This window comes from Xyrauchen texanus, chromosome 40 (genome assembly GCF_025860055.1).
Source record: "Xyrauchen texanus isolate HMW12.3.18 chromosome 40, RBS_HiC_50CHRs, whole genome shotgun sequence".
Taxonomy (NCBI): Eukaryota; Metazoa; Chordata; class Actinopteri; order Cypriniformes; family Catostomidae; genus Xyrauchen; species Xyrauchen texanus.
In genome coordinates this window covers 19361756-19382402 of record NC_068315.1, presented here as the reverse complement: position 1 = coordinate 19382402, position 20647 = coordinate 19361756, and the positions used below count along the sequence as shown (strand labels likewise).

The following is a 20647-nucleotide window of genomic DNA, read 5'->3' as shown; positions in this document are numbered from 1 at the left end:
AACTATACCATTAAAATATACAGTTTTTGCAGTATATTGATTTTGCAAATTCTGTCAGTCCTTTTGCAAGTCAATCTTTAAACTATAAGTGATAGACAGTATATAGTGTACAGTGATACCATGTAGAAGTCTGAACAGACATATACCTGCTAGCTAACTGACTATGCAAAACACTTTAACTGCAGTTTTTACACAAAAATTAAGCATTTCATATTCGTTTAGTTTTGATAGATGCCCATTGAGGATGAACTTGTGTGGCAGTTTTATTTTCAGACACTGAGAAACTAGCAATCTCTACAAAATAAGACAAACTAACTACAGGTCACAGTGGTTTACAAGACTGGGATGTGTTCGAAGATCTTTTGCAAAAGCAAAAAGATAGATAATGAAAAAAATAATGAAAAGTCTGTCATTTTCTCATGTCCTTCCTTTATTACATGTTAAAAATCTTCTGATCAACACAATACTCATAAATATTTTATGATACCCACCTACGTTTATCAATGTATTATGAAAATATGATTATATATGAATATGAATTTTGCTTGAATATAAGTCTGGTTTAAAAGGAGTTGACTTCTCCATTCCCTTAATCACATGATATATATATACATAATGTACGTATACGTGTGTGGCTTTGGACAATGTACAAAATACCAATGTATGTTACCTAATTTTTCAAAAAGATGTTATAAACAACATCAGCCTTAAAAAAAAAAAAAAATGTGAACATGTGTGAGCATGATTTGCCTATTATGGTGCTTCAGAATAAGCGTTCACTACGGCTTATCTATAAATAGCTCATGTGATGTGTCAGTACATTCCAGACCAAAGGAAGCTAGATTGTTTGTGATATATTTGTTTGTGAAAGCCCTTAGAAAACATGTATCTCTAGAGCAGATCAACAAAACACTACAGGAAGACCAGTGTTACAAAAATGCTTATTAAAAAGACAGCATAGTTAAAAGCATTAACCTGAGAATACTGCAACCAAGTCAAAGGATGCAGTATAAACTGTTATAAGATTGATCTTTATTGTCAAAACAAAAGACTGTTTTTTGTAAGTGCATTTTCCAGTCGTTAACTTTCCTTTCCAAGACTCATTGAGCTGGGAAGGAGAGCTGCTTGTTCAGTGCTTGGGGTGGTTGGGGAGGAGGGACTGTGGGTCTTCTGCCTTGGGTTTTCTTTGGTGGTCCACCTTCAGGCAATGCAGGCAGTTGAACACAGGTGGTTTCAGGCTTGGGCGAGGCAGGTGGTTGTGCCTCAGAGACTCTAGGCAGAGGAACGGGTAAAGCTCGTGGCTGGGTTACAGATAAAGATCCTGCTTGTCTCACAGAAGGGCCTTTGCCGAGTTTTGGTGCCTTGTGTGGAATGAAGGACCTACTTGCTGTAATATGCAAAGAATAGGAATGGCAAATTCAGCTTCTCCAACAATAATTCCACACACAAATAGCTTTTAAAATCCATAAACAGCAGGGTTTTAAAAAATCTGGGAATTTTTAAACTGTGATTTTAAGACCTGGAAAAGTGATGGACATCAAAGGAATAGTTCAACCAAAAATAATATTTCTCACATCATTTGCTCATCCTTATGCTGTTTCAAACTCATATGACTATATGTTTTCTGCTGGCCACAAACAAAGATATTTTGAAGGATACGTGATGTGTTTTTGTTCATACAATGTAAGTCATTGAGATTCTAAACCTTCAAGCTACAAAAAGGACATAAAAGCAGCAAAAAAAGTATTCCATACTCATTCACAAGCTACTTTCATGAATGCACCAAGGAGACTGTGGATGTCAAAATTTATAGTGAATAAGGACTTAAATTTCAGTCTGTTTCTCACTCAATGTGATCGTATTGCTTTTGACTAAACCACTCAAATTATTGCTGCCTCTATGTCCTTTTGGAGCTTAAAAGTTTTGGACCCCATTGGCTTACACTGTGTGGACAAAACACATCATACATGCTTTAAAATATTGTTGTGTTCCACAGAAGAAAAAAAGTCCTATACAAGTTTGAGATGGGATAAGGGCGAGTAAATAATATTTTTGGGTGAACTATCTCTTATAAAATGGAAAAGAATTTATAGGAAATTTCTATAGTGAGCATATATTTCCTGGGAGTTAAAATATTCAACTAACTGGAAATTATAGTGCAATTTCTATAAACGTATTTTTTAATATAATTTTCCAGTTATGATGAATGACTGAAAAAGTCATTGAAAATACTGTATATTGGTCAAAGGGTGTGGGGACACTGAAATGGCCACATACATTTATAAGGAGCAGTGATCTTCAAAGTGGGCTCCTGGGACTGGGAAGGCAACTCCTGAGTAGGCTCTGGTTGGCTGGAGCACCGTGTCATAGCCTGGTTTTGGCTCTGGGACTGGGAGTTAACAGGAGTGTAACGGGGAAGGGGAGTGGGGATGTAATTCTGAGTAGGTAGCTGAGCTACTGGATCAGAATCATTGTTCTCCCACATAATAGTAGTTTTAACATGCAGTGTCGCCCCAAAGTCCTCAGATGATGCTGAGCTGAAATAGGAAAAGAAGCATGCCCAAATTAATACAATCATATCTGATCCTTTTCTACATTTACAGACCTCACAATTTCTGTATTCAATTTAATTTATGGTTTAAAATCTGGTTGGTTGGTTGGTTAATTAGTAGGTTTAAAACCTCAGCAATGACTGAAAAAGGCTCAGTACCTGTCAGTTTTTGAGAGGGATGTTTGGCCAGAGAGGGAAGAAGGAAAAACACTGTCAGAAAGAGATCTCTGGGATATTGTCGCGATCAGATTTTTCAAATCTGGTCTTGCAGGTGGCTCTTGCATCTCAAAATCAGCTTCTAAAAATAAACATTTTGTTACTCTGCTAGCTGCCGCTTTTTTTTTTTTTGGTCATTTTTAGAGCTTTACAGCCCCTAGTCCCCATCCACTGTCATTGTATGTAAAAGAGCATCTTGGACATTTTGCTAAATTTATACTTTTTGAGTTCTCTTGAATTGGGGAGGTAACAACATAAGGTGAGTAAACAATGCCGGTTCCCACCTCCTCCTCGCCTGACCTTTAACTGTTACATTGGCGAGGCAGAGCGACAGTGAGAGAGAGAGTGAGGAGATAGAGATAACCTCGCCACTGCCGCCTGCCAAAAAGGAGTAGCTGTGGACGGAGGAGTCGCTGCCGGCCACCTGGACGTGGAGGAGTGCCTGCCATCCACGAGGGGAGGAGGGGCTCGCTAGCGGCCGCCAGAACACGAAGGGCGTTCCGTCCGCCAGGGGTCAGAGGACTCGCTGCTGTCGGCTCGGGACAGTGTCGCCGAGGAGAGCAGCTGGATGTGGCAGTTTAGGAGAGAGAGAGCCACACGCAGCTGCCGTGTGTGTTTATGTTTTCCTTTTACATTAAATATGACTTTGACTGTTTATCCAGTCCCTGTCCCTATCCCCTCCTTGCCCAACCTTAAACTGTTACAACGATGATACAATAATACAAACATATAAATGGCTGTTCCCATGTCATTATAAACAGCAGTTTATCACCATATAACAGTAATATTTCAGCACCTTCAGGGAAGAGGCTCTTGGAATACTGTATAAGTGGCTCTATGATAGTCACAACTTGCACTGAAGAAGCAGATGCCATGTCCAGCAAGGAAGTCTCTCTAAAATGGAGAAATGCAGAGGGATATAAAGTAATAGGATATACAAAGTTCTAAATGCATTGTTGAAAAGTCCAGGTGGTCTTTTTTGTTTGAGAAAACTTGTGTGTATGTGTGTGCTAGACTGACCCCTCACAGCGAGGCCACAGTAGATTAGGCCCAAGCACTATAGCAATATTACTGGGTGTCATTTTATTCACTGCTTGCTGCTCTGACAAGTGTGACAGAAACTGCACAAGGTACCTGACAGAAAGAGATAAAAAGTGATAGGTCGACAGTCAGTAAAAGTGTGGAGTGAAAATTAACATCAAAGTTATAGTTTACACAAAAATTTAAATACTGTCATTACTTACTAATATCATGGAACACACACAAAGAGTAATGCAAGTACATAGTGTCCATGTCTGTCAAACTCCAAAAAGGACAACAAAAACAAAAATGCTAGAAAAGAACCATAAATATAGACCACATAACTTATGTGCTTTTAAAGCCATACAATAGATTTGTGTGAAGAACAGATTAAATTAAAGCGGTTATTCACTGATAACCTCTAAAATCTCATTTGCATCCACATTAAGATTCAAATAAGATATACCATACCAGTTTTGATGTCACATTTGTACTTGTGTGTGTTGTAATGGCACATGGAAATGCCAGTTTGAATATGTGGAATGGGAGGTAATGTTTGCCAGCTGCAGAGGAGTAAATAACAACCAAAATATGTGGAATATAGTGCATTTGGACATTTGTAATGTATTTATTGTTGTTTTGTGTCCTTTTGGAGCTTGACAGATGTGGTCACTATGAACTTTCATTGTATGCTAAAAGAACTGCATGAAAAGTCCTCAAATTCCCTTTTTTTCCTTCTTTTTTTGTGAGAATTATTCATTGAAAAGCTTAAAAGAGAGTTGAAAATCTACTGTACCTAAGGTTATTGTAGTTTTCTGTGGGAAGTTTTTGCAACGCCATCTGCAGCTGTTTCAGTTTTTCATCTGTATCTTTTTCTCTAACAATATAAGAAATAAGACAATCAACATATCTCCAAGATTGGCACCTGAGGAGTTTTCCCATCTTGAAAACACCATCAGTACGGAAATGAATAAGACACAACCCCCAAACTTACCCTGCTGCTTTGAACCAGTCATTATATAGTTCAAATGTCATGAGTGGTTCAGGCAACTCTCTCAAGTAACACTTCAGCACCCCTGCAAATAGACCACACTATTTTAAATAAGTACAATTTTATAAGCTTTGCATTTTGTTTACCTTGAAACCTAAAAACGTATCAGGGTTGTTCGAATACATAGACGTTTGTCACCTCAGCCACACTTTGCAGCCACGGTATGACCTGCAAAGCACTTTTTACACTTCCCCAAATCTTCTCATTATTTTACATTAAAAATAGCTAAAAGCTTAACAAATGCACCTTTTGAAGGTGCACTCAGTAGTTTTTTTGTTTATGTTGTGCTGACCAATATGGCAGCTGGACTTATACTGACAGCTATTGGAGTGGATGCAGCAGCATCACACAAATGCAGTTACCAATGTCATTGTAGAAATGCACTATTTGACATTATTCAGACATCATTAATTTACTCTATGAGCAAAAGTGTCCAATAACTGGGAGGTTACACGACCTTATGTGAGTTGGACTCGGCTGGTCATGTGATCTCAATAATTTGGCTAAAATCAATACTTGATTTTAAACATATTTTACAAAAGTTTTTCATTTTTTATACGTTTTATTTATTTATATATATTTTATGGTGAAAAAATTTACTGAGTGAAACTTTAAGTTAATCAAATGTAAAAAGTTACTGCAAATTGTGGCCTTTCACCTGCCACAGCATGAGGGTCAGTGCTGAACTCATTTTGGTCGACCGTCCCTGAATCCAGACAGCTCTTCAATTTTTTTACAACAGATGCAGCAGCTGTTAGCCTGAACAACCCCTAGATGACAGTTGTTAAGACAGACAGTAAACGATAGTGAAGATGAGAGATGAAAAGCAAAACAAAGACATGAACAAAAGAGAAAAATAAATGTTGTGATATTTGGCATGCAGTTATGTGGGTGTGCTGTTATTTGTGTGAGTGTGTAAACAACAATTTTAATAGCATTGAGCTGTGAATATCCTTACAGTGATTAGACAACATTACAGTGATTTCATTATTGCTTTATAAACCCTAACCTAACCCTAACCATTGCTGAACAATTCAAGAGCTCAAATGAACTTGCAACATTTTTTATTTGACTGCTAAATTGCTGCCACTTTGGGTCCTGGGATTTTGTAGATTAGTGGATACATTCATGGATCAGCATTAAATGAATACTAAGAATAACACATTTTCCAGTGATGGATCATAACACATTTTTAACACACAAATAATATGGAAACTCCTGCTCAAGAATGATACATCCACCTACAACCCCCTAGATGATAGTTGTTAAGACAGATAGTAAGAGATAGTGATGATGAGAGTCGATAAGCAAAACAAAGGACATGAACGAAAGAAAAAGGAGAAAAAAAGTGTAGTGATATGCATGCAGTTATGTGGGTGTGCAGCTATTTGTGCGAGTGTGTAGGTGAAGCGGTGCATATGTGGTCAATTGCATTTAAATACGTGTGTGTGGGCAAGGCAAATGCTTACCTCTTCTCTGAGTCCTGTATGAAGCAGCATGCTTACACACTCCTCAATGGGAACAGCAATCTTTCGCCCACAGCTCTGAAGGTGAGACAGCAGAGGCTCTCCGAATACCTTCTTTTCTGATGTAGTCACTTGGGGTTTTATAATTTAACAGAAAAATACACTCTTTGAAGATGTGAAAACAAATATCAGGGGTGTCACTTTGTTTGTAAAAAAGTAGTGGGGACAGTGGGGGAGGGGTGGTGATGTCACAAAATGGCAAAGGCTTATGGATATGAATACATTATAAATAATTTAACATGATCTTTTACTGTTTAGATAGATAAATCATCTATGTGATGTATTGATCTGAAAATCAAGACTGTAGTAGAGTATTTGCACATTTCCAAGTTAAAACTGAAATTTGAACAATAGTTTCTATCCACATATTTCTACAACACTGGCCCAAATGATGCAACAAAATTCACCTCTACAATTCACATAATTGCTAAGGAACATAGGCCTATATTGTAAACTACATTTTGAAGTAATTAAAACAAATAATTTAGGGGACCTGGGTAGCTCAGCGAGCAAAGACACTGACTATCACACCTGGAGTCACAAGTTCGAATCCCATGAGTGACCCCAGTCAGGTCTCCTAAGCAACCAATTGGCCCTGTTGCTAGGGTGGGTAGAGTGACGTTGGGTTAACCTCCTCGTGGTCTCTATAGTGTGATTCTCGCTCTAAGTGGGGCGCGTGGTGAGTTGTGTGTGGAAGCCTCCAGAGATGACTCGATGCTGTCCGCCCGTGGTGTGAAGCCTCCACACATGCTAGGTCTCTGCGGTAACGTGCTCAACAAGCCATGTGATAAGATGCACGAATTTACTGTCTCAGACGAGGAGGCAACTGAGATTCATCCTCCACCACCTGGACTGAGGCGAGTCACTATGCCAACACGATGACCTAGAGCACATTGCGAATTGGACATTCCAAATTGGGGAGAAAATGTGAGAATTTTTTTTTTTAAATAAATAAAATCCTTTAAAGGCGACTGCCTCCAAAATTTATCTGGCAATAGCTGGGTTTCTATTTACATATTTTTAGGCAAAGTTTGGGATATTGCTGGATTGAAACACTTCAGCCATTTCACCCTCCAGCTCTCGCCTGGTTGCCCACTTAAGCTAAGTAGGGTTGAGCCTGGCCAGTACCTGGATGGAAGTCCTGTGGAAAACGGGATGTCCCACCCGTCCCCACCATAAATGACTCTTATTTAATTGTTTAAATCACTGCTTAACATGCTCTGCTCACCTGTGCTGCTGTGGCTCTCTTTGAGCTCGGTTATATTTTTCTCCAGGAATTCATATGAGACCCTGTGATATTCAGCTTGCAGATCTAAAAGCTGTCAGAAAGTACCAGTTAGAGGTCCGTTTATCTGTGGATTGTGCACATTACCCCCTATAATGAAGACATACATTAGGTACTCACACGAATGAAGTAGCTGGCGTACTCATCCTCTTTAGTGGCAAAATGATAGAGGTCTGCAGAGTACTGATCCTGCAAGAAAGAAAATTTATTATTTAATTTATATCCTGTACGTTCCATAAAACCAAAGAAGCCTCAGATAGTAATAGCGAAACCTGATGGGATCACAAAAGTTATGTTTTCCTAGCAAACCCTTTTAAATTTGTTTAGATCATCTCTTTCACTATATATTACATGCTTTTCTTGGCCCTTTCATTCATAAGATAGTAAAGAGTTGATCGGAAATGAAGGGGCAAAGAATGAACAAACAGTGAAACAGTTGAACAAACACGTAGATGGGCAGATTGAAACTCATGTCACCCTCATAGGCATGTCAGAGCATGTGCACTAGGCTAGGTGCACTCAGTAGTTTTTTTGTTTATGTTGTGCTGACCAATATGGCAGCTGGACTTATACTGACAGCTATTGGAGTGGATGCAGCAGCATCACACAAATGCAGTTACCAATGTCATTGTAGAAATGCACTATTTGACATTATTCAGACATCATTAATTTACTCTATGAGCAATAGTGTCCAATAACTGGGAGGTTACACAACCTTATGTGAGTTGGACTCGGCTGGTCATGTGATCTCAATAATTTGGCTAAAATCAATACTTGATTTTTTCATTTTTTATACGTTTTATTTATTTATATATATTTTTATAAAAAATTTACTGAGTGAAACTTTAAGTTAATCAAATGTAAAAAGTTACTGCAAATTGTGGCCTTTCACCTGCCACAGCATGTGCACTTCTAGCTGTAAAGGTTCAACTATCTGGACCAAGCATTAAATGGTATAGTGTTTTGGCTTGTTTAACCTTGATGGATTCAAGTCTCCTCCAGGCTTCCTCTAGATCGTCTCTTAGGCCATCCTGCTTAGCCTGTGGACCAGTGCTGGTTTGAGATCTAAAAATAAAAGTATAAAGGAGAAATTAAATATGCACCGATTGTGAACAATATACATAACACTGTAACACAATTATATTGTTCCTCATGTATGAAGGATGTAAACGTTTATGGGGTGATATGTTCAAAGAGCCTTTCACTTAAACTGGTATGGGAATGTTGACTAAAAGAACTCTACAGTCATCGACTGGTTTTGGTTATGTGAAAATGGTCAAATGTTTACCTGCTGCGAGCATTATTCCAGTCTGTTGTAAGTTTAGCAAACTGTTTCTTGTTTTTCAAGATCTCTGGGAGGTCTTCCTGCATGGATAACATTTGAAAGATGAGGAATATTGTTTTTTCCAACAGGTTATATGTTAGGTTTGGTAGTTAGAAAGGAGCTACCTCACTGAGCTTATTAAGAGGTACTAGAACTTCTTTCTCCAACTTCATCTCAAAGTCAGCCAAAGTCTGTGCCAGAAAATTTTGCATGAAGCAGCACATTTCCAGAACCTTTCTGCAGGAAGGCAAGACCGGGTGTGCTTAGAAACTTGATATTTTTTATTCACAAGAGACCATTTCTAAGGCAACTGTGCTGTATTGTGGCATTTAGCCTTAAATCTGCCAACAGTAAATCTAATATTTTTACAAGTATCACTATTCACCATTTGTGTCAATTAAAATACTTACCTAATAGAAGATTCACCATCAAAATCTTTAAAGCTCTCAGCCATACTGACAGACAGCATCATGAGGGGTAACCTTTTCTGTAAATGAGGAAAAGTATGAATGAGAAAAGTGTGTTATGAATATCAGGAAATCCTTTGTGCTATGGCATGTTTTCCAATACTTCCAATTTTCTCCTGTTTATTTATATTAGTTTACATGGGTATCATGTGTAATTTAATTTTCCCTTTCTCCAAGTGACAAGACAAGGGGAAACGGAAGACGAATAAGTGAAAAGATGAGCAAAAAACAGAGAAATGGGGCAGGTTTTTTATTTTTTATGTAATCCTTTGTAAATATGTAATATGCTGAGATATTAATTGAATCTCAGCCTAATATGCAGGTTCAACTATAAGTCAGCCATTTGTAGGTTGATTTCAACTAAAAGTGTAACTGTGGCTCTTTAAATCAATTTCTCTGTTGTCTTATGAGAGGTTCTCTCGTATTGCGTAAGCTAGCTTACGCTACGGAAAGATTCATCTTTTCTGAGATATTGAAGCCAAAAAATTATCCTTAATTTTGTATCCATTGTCAACGCAGTGCAGCAACTGCATACCTTGAGCGGGCTAGCTAGCGAGCTCATAGGTTGCTCTGCGGCAACTGCTGCAGCCTATAGACGAACTTGAGTGAACTTGCGTCCAATGACAGGCGCCCGCGCCATCACTGCATCAAAGCCCGCCAAAATGGCCGTGGCTAGAGTGCATATAAGCGTAAGTTCGTAGGCTGGAACCCTGATTTTCATCTATTCAGCGAAGCTCTTCGCATCTCTGAACTGCAGAAGCCGCGTCGCCGTTCGAGGGGCATCTAGCAAGCTTGGACAGTGCTCGAAGAAGCCGGCCGTCTTCGCCACCTTCAGCCATCCTGCGAGCTACGCCATCCGGCGACGTATCCTTTTTAGAGCAAGCAAGTTCCTCAGCGAACTTCACAAAAAGAGCAACGAGCGTCTTTTTTAAGATGCCTCGCACCACCTGCGCGACGAGGCGGAGGATAAGGGCTGCTGTTCCATCATGGCTTCGGACAGCGAGGAGTGGTCAGGCTCCCAAGCCTCCTCCTCGGCCCAGGAATCCAGCAGGACCCGCGCCAGAGTCGAGGAAGGCCGGGCCGCGCCCTTCCTGCCGGAACTCCACGCCGAGCTCTCTAAATCGTGGAACGCGCCTCTCTCGGCCAGGAACCCAGGATCCCACGTCTCCACCTCTCTTGCTCTGGTGGACGGCGCCACCGAGAGGGGCTACTCTTCCATCCCCCCGGTCGAGGATTCGGTAGCAGCACACCTTTGCCCGCCCTCCGCGAGATGGCGGTCTAAGCCAGTGCTCCCGTCTAAGGCCTGCAGAACTACTTCCGCCTGTGTTGGCCGCGCCTATGCCGCCGCCGGCCAAGCCGCATCTGCTCTGCATTCCATGGCCGTTTTACAGATCCTCCAAGCGGACCTTCTCCGAGAATGGGATGAGAAAGGCAGGCGCCCAGAGGCTGTTTCAGATCTAAGGAGCGCGACGGATCTCGCCCTTCGTGTCACCAAAGCTGCAGCTCAAGCCCTAGGGAAGTGCATGGCCATGCTGACTGTGACCGAGAGACACCTATGGCTAACACTAGCCGATATGGGAGAAGCTGAGCGCTCCACGTTCCTCAACGCGCCGCTCTCTCCGTCCGGTCTCTTCGGTTCCGCGGTGAGTGGCATTGTTGACCGTTTTTCGGAAGTCTAGAAAGCCACCCAAGCCATGAATCTCTTCCTGCCTCGTCGCGCTAGCTCCTCTGCAGGCCGCCCACGTGACCAGCCTCCTGCACGAGCCTCTTCACAGCGCCCAGCTCAGCAAAGCCAGACTTCTCAGCGTCGACAGGGCGGCCGCCCTAGAATGCGCTCAGACAGCCGCCGCAGACCGCCACCCCCCTGCGGGCCTCGGCCTAAGATTGCACTGAAACCTGAGCAACCGAAATCCTCCTAGCTTTGTTAAGGAAACGACGGCTCAGTCCCGCCGCGGCCGGACCACCGTCAAAGCTTCGCCCCCTGTCAGTCCCCTTCTCTCAGGCTACTGCAGTGGTGGATTCAGCAGCCAACAAGCCGGTGATACTGCCCGCTTGCCTGCACTCAAATGCCGTTTTCACGGCGAACAAAAGAAATTTTGTGAAAAGCAACCATGCCTTATGTGTAGAAAATGTGCCCACAATCCAGTGTTCACCCCTACACACAAGCATTACACTTCCCGTGTCCCTATCAGAGCCCACTCACATAAAGCAGGCACAGCCAGCTCGAGTGTTAGAGTCAATAAACGCGCCCACGAATCCGTGCGCGCGCCCCTTCTCTGCCCGCTCTGTCACAGGGCCAGCAAACACCTCTCTGTATGAAAGTCCCATGCCCGTGACTATGCTCGCGCATCACTTCACAGATGTGACTCTTTCCCCATTCACTTCAATCGGGAAGTCACTCACAGAACAGCCTGTCCCTGCTGTCTGCAAGCAGTCATGCATAAGCACAGTAAGCGGGCTCACACATTCTGTTCAGCTCGCTGTGTGCGGCAATCAGGGTGACTTGGCCATTCACCCTCTAGCGTTACGCTTCAAAGCGTGGAAAGCTATCCCAGAGATTTCCAAATGGGTGTTAAGCACAATAAAACAGGGCTATTTGCTACAGTTCGATCGCCGCCCTCCCCGCTTCAGAGCGCGGCACGAAACTACTGTGAACACAGAAGCAGCCTGCATGCTTTGTTCAGAAATAGCAAACCTTCTGTGCAAAAGGGCCATAGAGAGAGTGCCACCTTCTCTGAGCGAGTCGGGGTTTTACAGCCATTATTTTCTTGTCCCCAAGAAAGACGGCGGCCTCAGACCAATATTAGATCTCAGGGTTTTGAACAAGGTGCTCGCAAAAAGACCGTTCAAAATGCTTACAATCAGGAAACTCCTCGCGCATGTGCGCCAGGGGACTGGTTTATTTCTCTCGATCTGAAAGATGCCTACTTTCAGATTCAGATAAATCCCGTCACAGGCCATTCTTGAGATTCAGCCTCGACGGCCAGGTTTATCAATACACCGTCCTTCCGTTCGGCCTGTCTTTAGCACCCCGTACTTTCACGAAGTGCATGGATGTGGCGCTCGCACCCCTGCGGAGTCAGGGCTTGCGAATTCTGAACTATTTGGCGCCCACTTCAGCATTGGCTAAACACCCGCGCATCTCGCCGGGCTTGGGCCACGGGCCGCCAGCCGATCAGAGTGACTCAGACCTGTATCTCAGCTCTGCAGCCCTGGGCAGTGGCCGAATGGTATCAAAAGCTCCTTCACATAAATTGTCTGGAAATGATAGCGGTCGAGTACGCGCTCGTGCGCTTCCTCCCGGTCATTCAGGGTCACCACGTCCTGGTCCGTTCGGACAACAGATCTGTGGTATCCTATCTAAACTGTCAGGGCGGTGTCAGATCCAGGAACCTCTTCCATCTGACAAAACGCATACTGAGTTGGTCCCAGTGCCACCTGCGCTCGCTGAGGGCGACGCACGTGCCAGGCCACCTGAATGGCGGCCCAGACAGACTGTCCAGAGACAATATTTCCCCAGGGGAATGGTCCCTGCACGCTCAAACAGTCCAGAAGTTATGGAGTATATTCGGCAGAGCAGAGATAGACCTCTTTGCGTCAGAAGAGAATTCTCACTGCCCAGTATTTTTCTCGAGCGAGGACGCGCTGGCCCAGGACTGGCCCAACCGCCCGCTTTACGCCTTCCCTCCCGTCTCGCTATTGCCACAGGTAGCGCAGAGGATCAGGAAGCAGCGTCACTCGGTGCTCCTCATAGCCCGCGCTGGGAGAATCAGACATGGTTCCCGGAGCTTACGCGGCTGTCACTGACAGCCCGTGGCCCATTCCAGTGAGAGCAGATCTCCTCTCTCAAGCTCGTGGCACGATCTGGCATCCCCACCCAGAGCTGGGCGCTGCACGTGGGTGATCAGCGACTACCCGTCGCTTTGCCAGAAGGAGTAATAAACACTATCATACACGCTAGAGCCCTTTCCACGAGAAGACTCTATGCGTCCAAATGGTCTGTGTTTTCAAAATGGTGCACCGACAGAGACCTGGACCCACGGACATGTGGGGTGTCGTCGCTGCTCGTGTTGTTACAAGAGCTGCTGGATAAGGGCAGATCCCCATCCACGCTCAAAGTGTACGTGGCGGCCATCGCGGCGTTCGCTGAACCCCTGCACGGCCAGTCACTGGGAAAAAGCGAGCTGGTCATCCGCTTCCTCAGGGGAGCTAGAAGGATGAACCCCGCGCCCCCATCGGTTCCTATCTGGGATCTTTCCGTAGTTCTCGAAGCTATGAAAGCCCCCTTTCGAACCGCTTCAATCCGTGGATTTGAAATACCTTTCACTCAAAACCGTTTTTCTGACTGCCCTGTCATCAGTTAAGCGTGTGGGAGACCTTCACGCGCTGTCTGTCAGCGCTGCGTGTCTTGAGTTTGGACCAAGTGACTCCAAGGTCATTTTAAAGCCTAGACACGGCTATGTCCCCAAGGTGATCGGTACTCCTTTCAGAGCACAAATCATTTCCCTATCGGCGCTGCCAGCATCCGATAGCTGACGCGACGCCAATCTCCTTTGCCCAGTCAGAGCACTGAGATTGTATACTGCGCGCTCCGCCTCTTTCAGGCGCTCTGAGCAGCTTTTCGTTTCGTTTGGAGGCGCACCAAGGGTTTCACCGCCTCGAAACAGACACTGTCTAGATGGATAGTGGGCGCTATTGCTGCAGCGTGCAGCGTCAAAAGACCTACCATGCCCGTTAGGCATTAGGGCTCACTCCACTAGAGGCATGGCCTCCTCGTGGGCATGGTCCAGCGGGATTTCCATTCACGACATATGTGTGGCAGCGGGCTGGGCTTCCCTCTCCACCTTTGTCAGATTTTACAATCTGGAAGTGCCCGCCCTGCAGGCGAAACTACTAGCGGTTTAATACGCTACAGCTCCCCTGGTGAGCTGCACTGATGGGACACATTCCACACAGACCGGCACCGCCGCTCTGTCTTTTCCTTCCCACTATGTTCTTATGTATTACACACACACTGGCCCGCACTCTTGCCGGCCAAATATTATTCCCCACTCACAAGGGCTCCCGGGTCCCCCACCCCGGGGCTCATGCAGTGGATGCTTGGCGCGCACGGCGTTGACAATGGGTTCCGTAGCGTAAGCTAGCTTACGCAATACTGAGAGAACCTCTCGTAAGAGAACGAATCGGTTACCTTAGGTAACCTCGGTTCTCTCTAGAAGAGGAACAAGTATTGCGTAGCCGGCCGTGCTTCAGCGCCACGGCGATTTTCGCTTCATTCAATGAAAACCAGGGTTCCAGCCTACTGAACTTACGCTTATATGCACTCTAGCCACGGCCATTTTGGCGGGCTTTGATGCAGTGACGGCGTGGCCTGTCATTGGACGCAAGTTCACTCAAGTTAGATCTATAGGCTGCAGCAGTTGCCGCAGAGCAACCTATGAGCTCGCTAGCTAGCCCGCTCAAGGTATGCAGTTGCTGCACTGCGTTGACAATGGATACAAAATTAAGGATAATTTTTTGGCTTCAATATCTCAGAAAAGATGAATCTTTCCGTAGCGTAAGCTAGCTTACGCAATACTCGTTCCCTCTTCTAGAGAGAACCGAGGTTACGTAAGGTAACCGATTCGTTTTTTTGAGTGACCTGTCCAGTCCTAAACAGCAGTACTGGCTAAACCAATGGTATGAGTTTTGGGTTGGAATATCTGTTTGTACAACCAATGAAAGACAGGGAACGTTTTCTGGAATCTGTTTGAAAACATTGATTATTTACATTTCTTTTAAGGAATACGAAGAAAATGAAGGTCTGTATAATACACTCCTGAAAAGAAAAAAAGTTAAACTCCTGGTGAACGCATATCCTGATTCTTTATCCAGACACAGTTATTCATACACAGACAAAGCGAGAACCTCAAAAGACCGATTCAGCAATCTGAATGCTCCATCATCTCTGGAGCAATTTGGAATTATGTTTCTTAACAAAATAGTAAGCCAAGATGGGAAAAATCCCCTTTCAATCCACTGTGATGGTATTCATAGCCACAGGCAAAGCATTTCATCATATGACCATTTAATTTGTCTTCTTGAATGTTACTCATTTCTCATATACAGCACCTGGTAATCTGCTTCAAATTCTGCGCCAACACGCTCACAATCCACATGATTAAATAGGTTAGCTTACCATCCGTTTCTCTGAGTCCAGTCCCTGCTGACTCTGCAGGCAGCCTACCAACTTCTTATGGATGATCTGGGCAGCTCTCCTGGCTGGCTCCACACGCGGTTCCACCTTAAAGCAAAATAAAATGAGACATTTATCCAAGTTCATCAACACTGAATTTGTACTGTAAGCATACATAATGTACCTAAAAAGCAGTGGATTAGCAGAGTCATCAGCAGTTAAAGCTGAAGTCTGTAATTGTTTTCAATTTAAAACAATATTTTCTCCTAGCTTAATATGCAGAGACATACAGGTGGAACTCGAAAAATTAGAATATCGTGCAAAAGTTCATTAATTTCAGTAATTCAACTTAAAAGGTGAAACTAATATATTATATAGACTCATTACAAGCAAAGTAAGATATTTCAAGCCTTTATTTGATATAATTTTGATGATTATGGCTTACAGCTTATGAAAACCCCAAATTCAGAATCTCAGAAAATTAGAATATTGTGAAAAGGTTCAGTATTGTAGGCTCAAAGTGTCACACTCTAATCAGCTAAACACCTGCAAAGGGTTCCTGAGCCTTTAAATGGTCTCTCAGTCTGGTTCAGTTGAATTCACAATCATGGGGAAGACTGCTGACCTGACAGTTGTGCAGAAAACCATCATTGACACCCTCCACAAGGAGGGAAAGCCTCAAAAGGTAATTGCAAAAGAAGTTGGATGTTCTCAAAGTGCTGTATCAAAGCACATTAATAGAAAGTTAAGTGGAAGGGAAAAGTGTGGAAGAAAAAGGTGCACAAGCAGCAGGGATGACCGTAGCCTGGAGAGGATTGTCAGGAAAAGGCCATTCAAAAGTGTGGGGAGCTTCACAAGGAGTGGACTGAGGCTGGAGTTACTGCATCAAGAGCCACCACACACAGACGGGTCCTGGACATGGGCTTCAAATGTCAAGCGTCTTACCTTGGCTAAAGAAAAAAAGAACTGGTCTGTTGCTCAGTGGTCCAAAGTCCTCTTTTCTGATGAGAGCAAATTTTGCATCTCATTTGGAAACCAAGGTCCCAGAGTCTGGAGGAAGAATGGAGAGGCACACAATCCAAGATGCTTGAAGTCCAGTGTGAAGTTTCCACAGTCTGTGTTGGTTTGGGGAGCCATGTCATCGGCTGGTGTTGGTCCACTGTGCTTTATTAAGTCCAGAGTCAGCGCAGCCGTCTACGGGACATTTTAGAGCACTTCATGCTTCCTTCAGCAGACAAGCTTTATGGAGATGCTGACTTCATTTTCCAGCAGGACTTGGCACCTGCCCACACTGCCAAAAGTACCAAAACCTGGTTCAATGACCATGGTATTACTGTGCTTGATTGGCCAGCAAACTCGCCTGACCTGAACCACATAGAGAATCTATGGGGCATTGCCAAGAGAAAGATGAGAGACATGAGACCAAACAATGCAGAAGAGCTGAAGGCAGCTATTGAAGCATCTTGGTCTTCCATAACACCTCAGCAGTGCCACAGGCTGATAGCATCCATGCCACACCGCATTGAGGCAGTAATTAATGCAAAAGGGGCCCAAACCAAGTACTGAGTACATATGCATGATTATACTTTTCAGAGGGCCGAAATTTCTGTATTTAAAATCCTTTTTTTATTGATTTCATGTAATATTCTAATTTTCTGAGATTCTGAATTTGGGGTTTTCATAAGCTGTAAGCCATAATCATCAAAATTATATCAAATAAAGGCTTGAAATATCTTACTTTGCTTGTAATGAGTCTATATAATATATTAGTTTCACCTTTTAAGTTGAATTACTGAAATTAATGAACTTTTGCACGATATTCTAATTTTTCGAGTTTCACCTGTATATACTGCCCTGCAAATGCAAATTGAAAGTAACTACACATTGTCAAAAAAGTTATAAATGGGTCTCTTAGGTTATTTGTACTCTGACAGACAGGTTTGGCTCAACTACTTACATTCAGAGAAAACCGAGTAGATTTTTCACATTTGGCTGGAAAATCAAACACCTTTGAAGCCATTTTCTCACTTCCAGGGTTGGCGTAGTTACTGCATTTTGGCTTGGTAGGGTGGTTTAAGTAAGCCATTTGTAGGTAGATTTTGTGAAAATTGTAAACACTGTGGCTCTTTGGTACTATCAAAACATTGTTCTGTTTGTATGAGCACCCTGACTGTCCGACACAGCAACAATGAACATGTTTATATGCACAATCTTGCACCGATTATGTTTAATAAGTCAGCGTGTGGCCTGTAAATGCTATTGAAGGCTTTTCCTTATCAGGCTTATGGGCAGGAAATATTGTAAGCTTAAACCAATGGGTACACACAGACTCTTGCCCATTGCCCCGGTTTTGAATTGCATGCAAACACCTGTAACACCGGAGTTCTTACAGGCCTATCCAATATGCGCATGTGTTGTGAGCATGCCTGTATACATTTTGACATCAAAAGTAGAGAATAATCAGATGATTTATATCTCTTAATAAAGCGGTTTTGTTGTGTTGTCGGATAGTTGGTTGTCATCAGTGTATTTGTGTGCATGTAAATGCACTCATTGGCTCAACCAATGGTGTGAATTTGGGGCAGGACTATTTGTTTGATGACCACCAGCACACTGGGGAGAGTTTCGGGAAACCTGTTTGAAAACAATCTGTATTTCTGCCATTCTGTTAAGTGATGCCACTGGAGCAGAAATTACACACTTCAGCTTTAAGGTGTAAAGGTGTAGTGGTGCAAACAACTAATCAAAACCAGATCCTCTGAGAGAAGGTCAGTTGCATCTTGTGACCTACAGTCCAGAAACACAACACTTACAGATTACTGACGTAATGTAAATGGTTACTTCCATCCGGAGCAAAACAATTTTTTGTTTTTTAATTAATAGAACCTTTCTGTTCTAAAATCAAATTTTTATGTAATCAGATTGTAAGTGTATACAATGTATAATATTTAATTCACACACACACACACACACACACACACACACACACACACACACACACACACACACACACACACACACACACACACACAAACATTTATACACAGCAAAAGATGTACTAATGAGTAATATGTTGCTTCTTTACTGTGACCAAAGCAGCCAAAACTAAAATTAGAGAGCCAAGGCCGCTGTTGGAAACAGACCAAAGTGAGTAGAGGGGAAGTGGACTTCAAGCTGAATCACAAAACCATTTTACTCTCTCTCTTTTAACCACTTTAACATAGCAATCCATTGTGCAATTCTTGTGTTATACAATTATGAGAAAATATACAAACCAAATAAGCATGTAAACTCTAGCGTGTCAAATATTTACTGAGAAAGATTAAATGTAATTTAACTTATATGTTCAATTGCATCAAATGTTAGACTGATGTTAGTATAAAAGAGAAATTACTTTATTCATATACAATCCACACTCAGTATATTAACACATGGATGGTGGCCTTTCAATATGTTTGATTGGCACAGTTACTGCTGGGTATTTTTCCACTAACTTCTTTGTAACATCACCTAGATTATGTCATATGTGCCGGACGTTTTCAACATCAAAGGTCACACAAATAGTCTTATAAATGTGGTATTGTCTTTGCTTTGGGTCTTGAGTTAAGAAGTCTTTTAATTTCCAGTTAATGTAATATCAGAGTGGGTTGCAAAACTAGCACCTTGTGCAATGCAATCTGTAGATTTGCTCTTTATCATCAGCAACAAAGGAGACATCTTTCATAACAACATTTTTCAAAAGAAATCACCTAATCACTGTCAATTATTTTAGACTCTACATAATAATGAACTTCTTTCTAAATATTCCTGAAATATCTTTTCAAATAACATACTTTAAGCCACACACATAAAAGATTAAAAACCTAATACTGGTGCACAATGTTTGTATGGCCTTTGTGTGTGTGTGTGTGTGTGTGTGTGTGTGTGTGTGTGTGTGTGTGCACAACCAAACACCAACGCTTGTACTGTCTTTATGTTTGAACAATGGAAAGACCAATTTCTGGTAGATAAACTTGCTTTGAAACACCAATTCATTCTAATGTCATCAGAACATGTTCTTCACCACAACAGACTTTGAAATAAGACTTCATTTTACACCACAAATGATATGGGAGACATAGAGTAATAAACAGCAACAGGTAAGCAATACACTATAGGAATCAGGTTTTGCAGCATTGTCCAGAAAGAGACTATAAATCTATAAGACCAAAAATATTCTAATATTCAACAGTTTGAATTTATTATATAACATTTTCACATGTTGGTCACACATTGTATAACACCACAAACAGTACGGAATCAACACATGTGAGTACTTACTTCCCCCCATTTCCAAACTGCTTTAAGATGTGAAACGGCTTCAGCATGGTGATGAAGAATCTGTCGTCTATAAGTCCCAGTGTATGTAAGCGCAGGTCAAGAGTATTGTAGCTTCATTTGATGGAAAATATTGCTCTCTGAATTCAATAAACAGGCAAACAGTTATTCAGACTGCAGTCGACAACACTCTCAACTTGACTGCTTCACATTTGTGCACATCGGCTCAGAGAAAGAGGAAGTTACCAAATTAATACGAGGAAAGACATGTTCCTATCATGCTGTGCAAGTCATGCAGTCCTATCTTTAAGTAGATTAGCTTGTAATGGGTGCAGCAATGAGGCTGCAATTGCAGTTCAGTTAATTTGCTATCAGCTATCAGTATTTGTCTGTCTATCAGCTGAATCAGAGTAGACAGTTTGTTGATTCGTAGACAACGATAAACAAACAAATCTGAACATCTTGTTGGGATTTGAATTCACTAATCTGTTAAATATAGCTACAGGTGAAACTCGAAAAATTAGAATATCGGGCAAAAGTTCATTAATTTCAGTAATTCAACTTAAAAGGTGAAACTAATATATTATATAGACTCATTACAAGCAAAGTAAGATATTTCAAGCCTTTATTTGATATAATTTTTATGATTATGGCTTACAGCTTATGAAAACCCCAAATTCAGAATCTCAGAAAATTTGAATATTACATGAAATCA

The 20647-nt window shown here is 42.3% G+C and overlaps 1 protein-coding gene across 1 annotated transcript; it reads right to left on the bottom strand.

Moving 5' to 3' along the window:
• Positions 1–1100: 1100 nt before the first annotated feature.
• LOC127633494 (SH3 domain-binding protein 1-like) lies at positions 1101–20144 on the bottom strand. Its single transcript, XM_052112644.1, has 18 exons — positions 19936–20144; positions 18361–18402; positions 15619–15724; positions 9384–9460; positions 9099–9210; positions 8938–9014; positions 8627–8714; positions 7770–7838; positions 7593–7683; positions 6308–6435; positions 5497–5608; positions 4782–4863; positions 4584–4664; positions 3788–3901; positions 3564–3661; positions 2711–2849; positions 2278–2537; positions 1101–1387 (listed from the first exon to the last, which is right to left on the bottom strand). Exons 1-18 carry the CDS (start codon positions 19980–19982, stop codon positions 1101–1103), a joined length of 2010 nt encoding a protein of 669 aa, XP_051968604.1. The 5' UTR covers positions 19983–20144.
• Between the last annotated feature and the right edge of the window lie 503 nt (positions 20145–20647).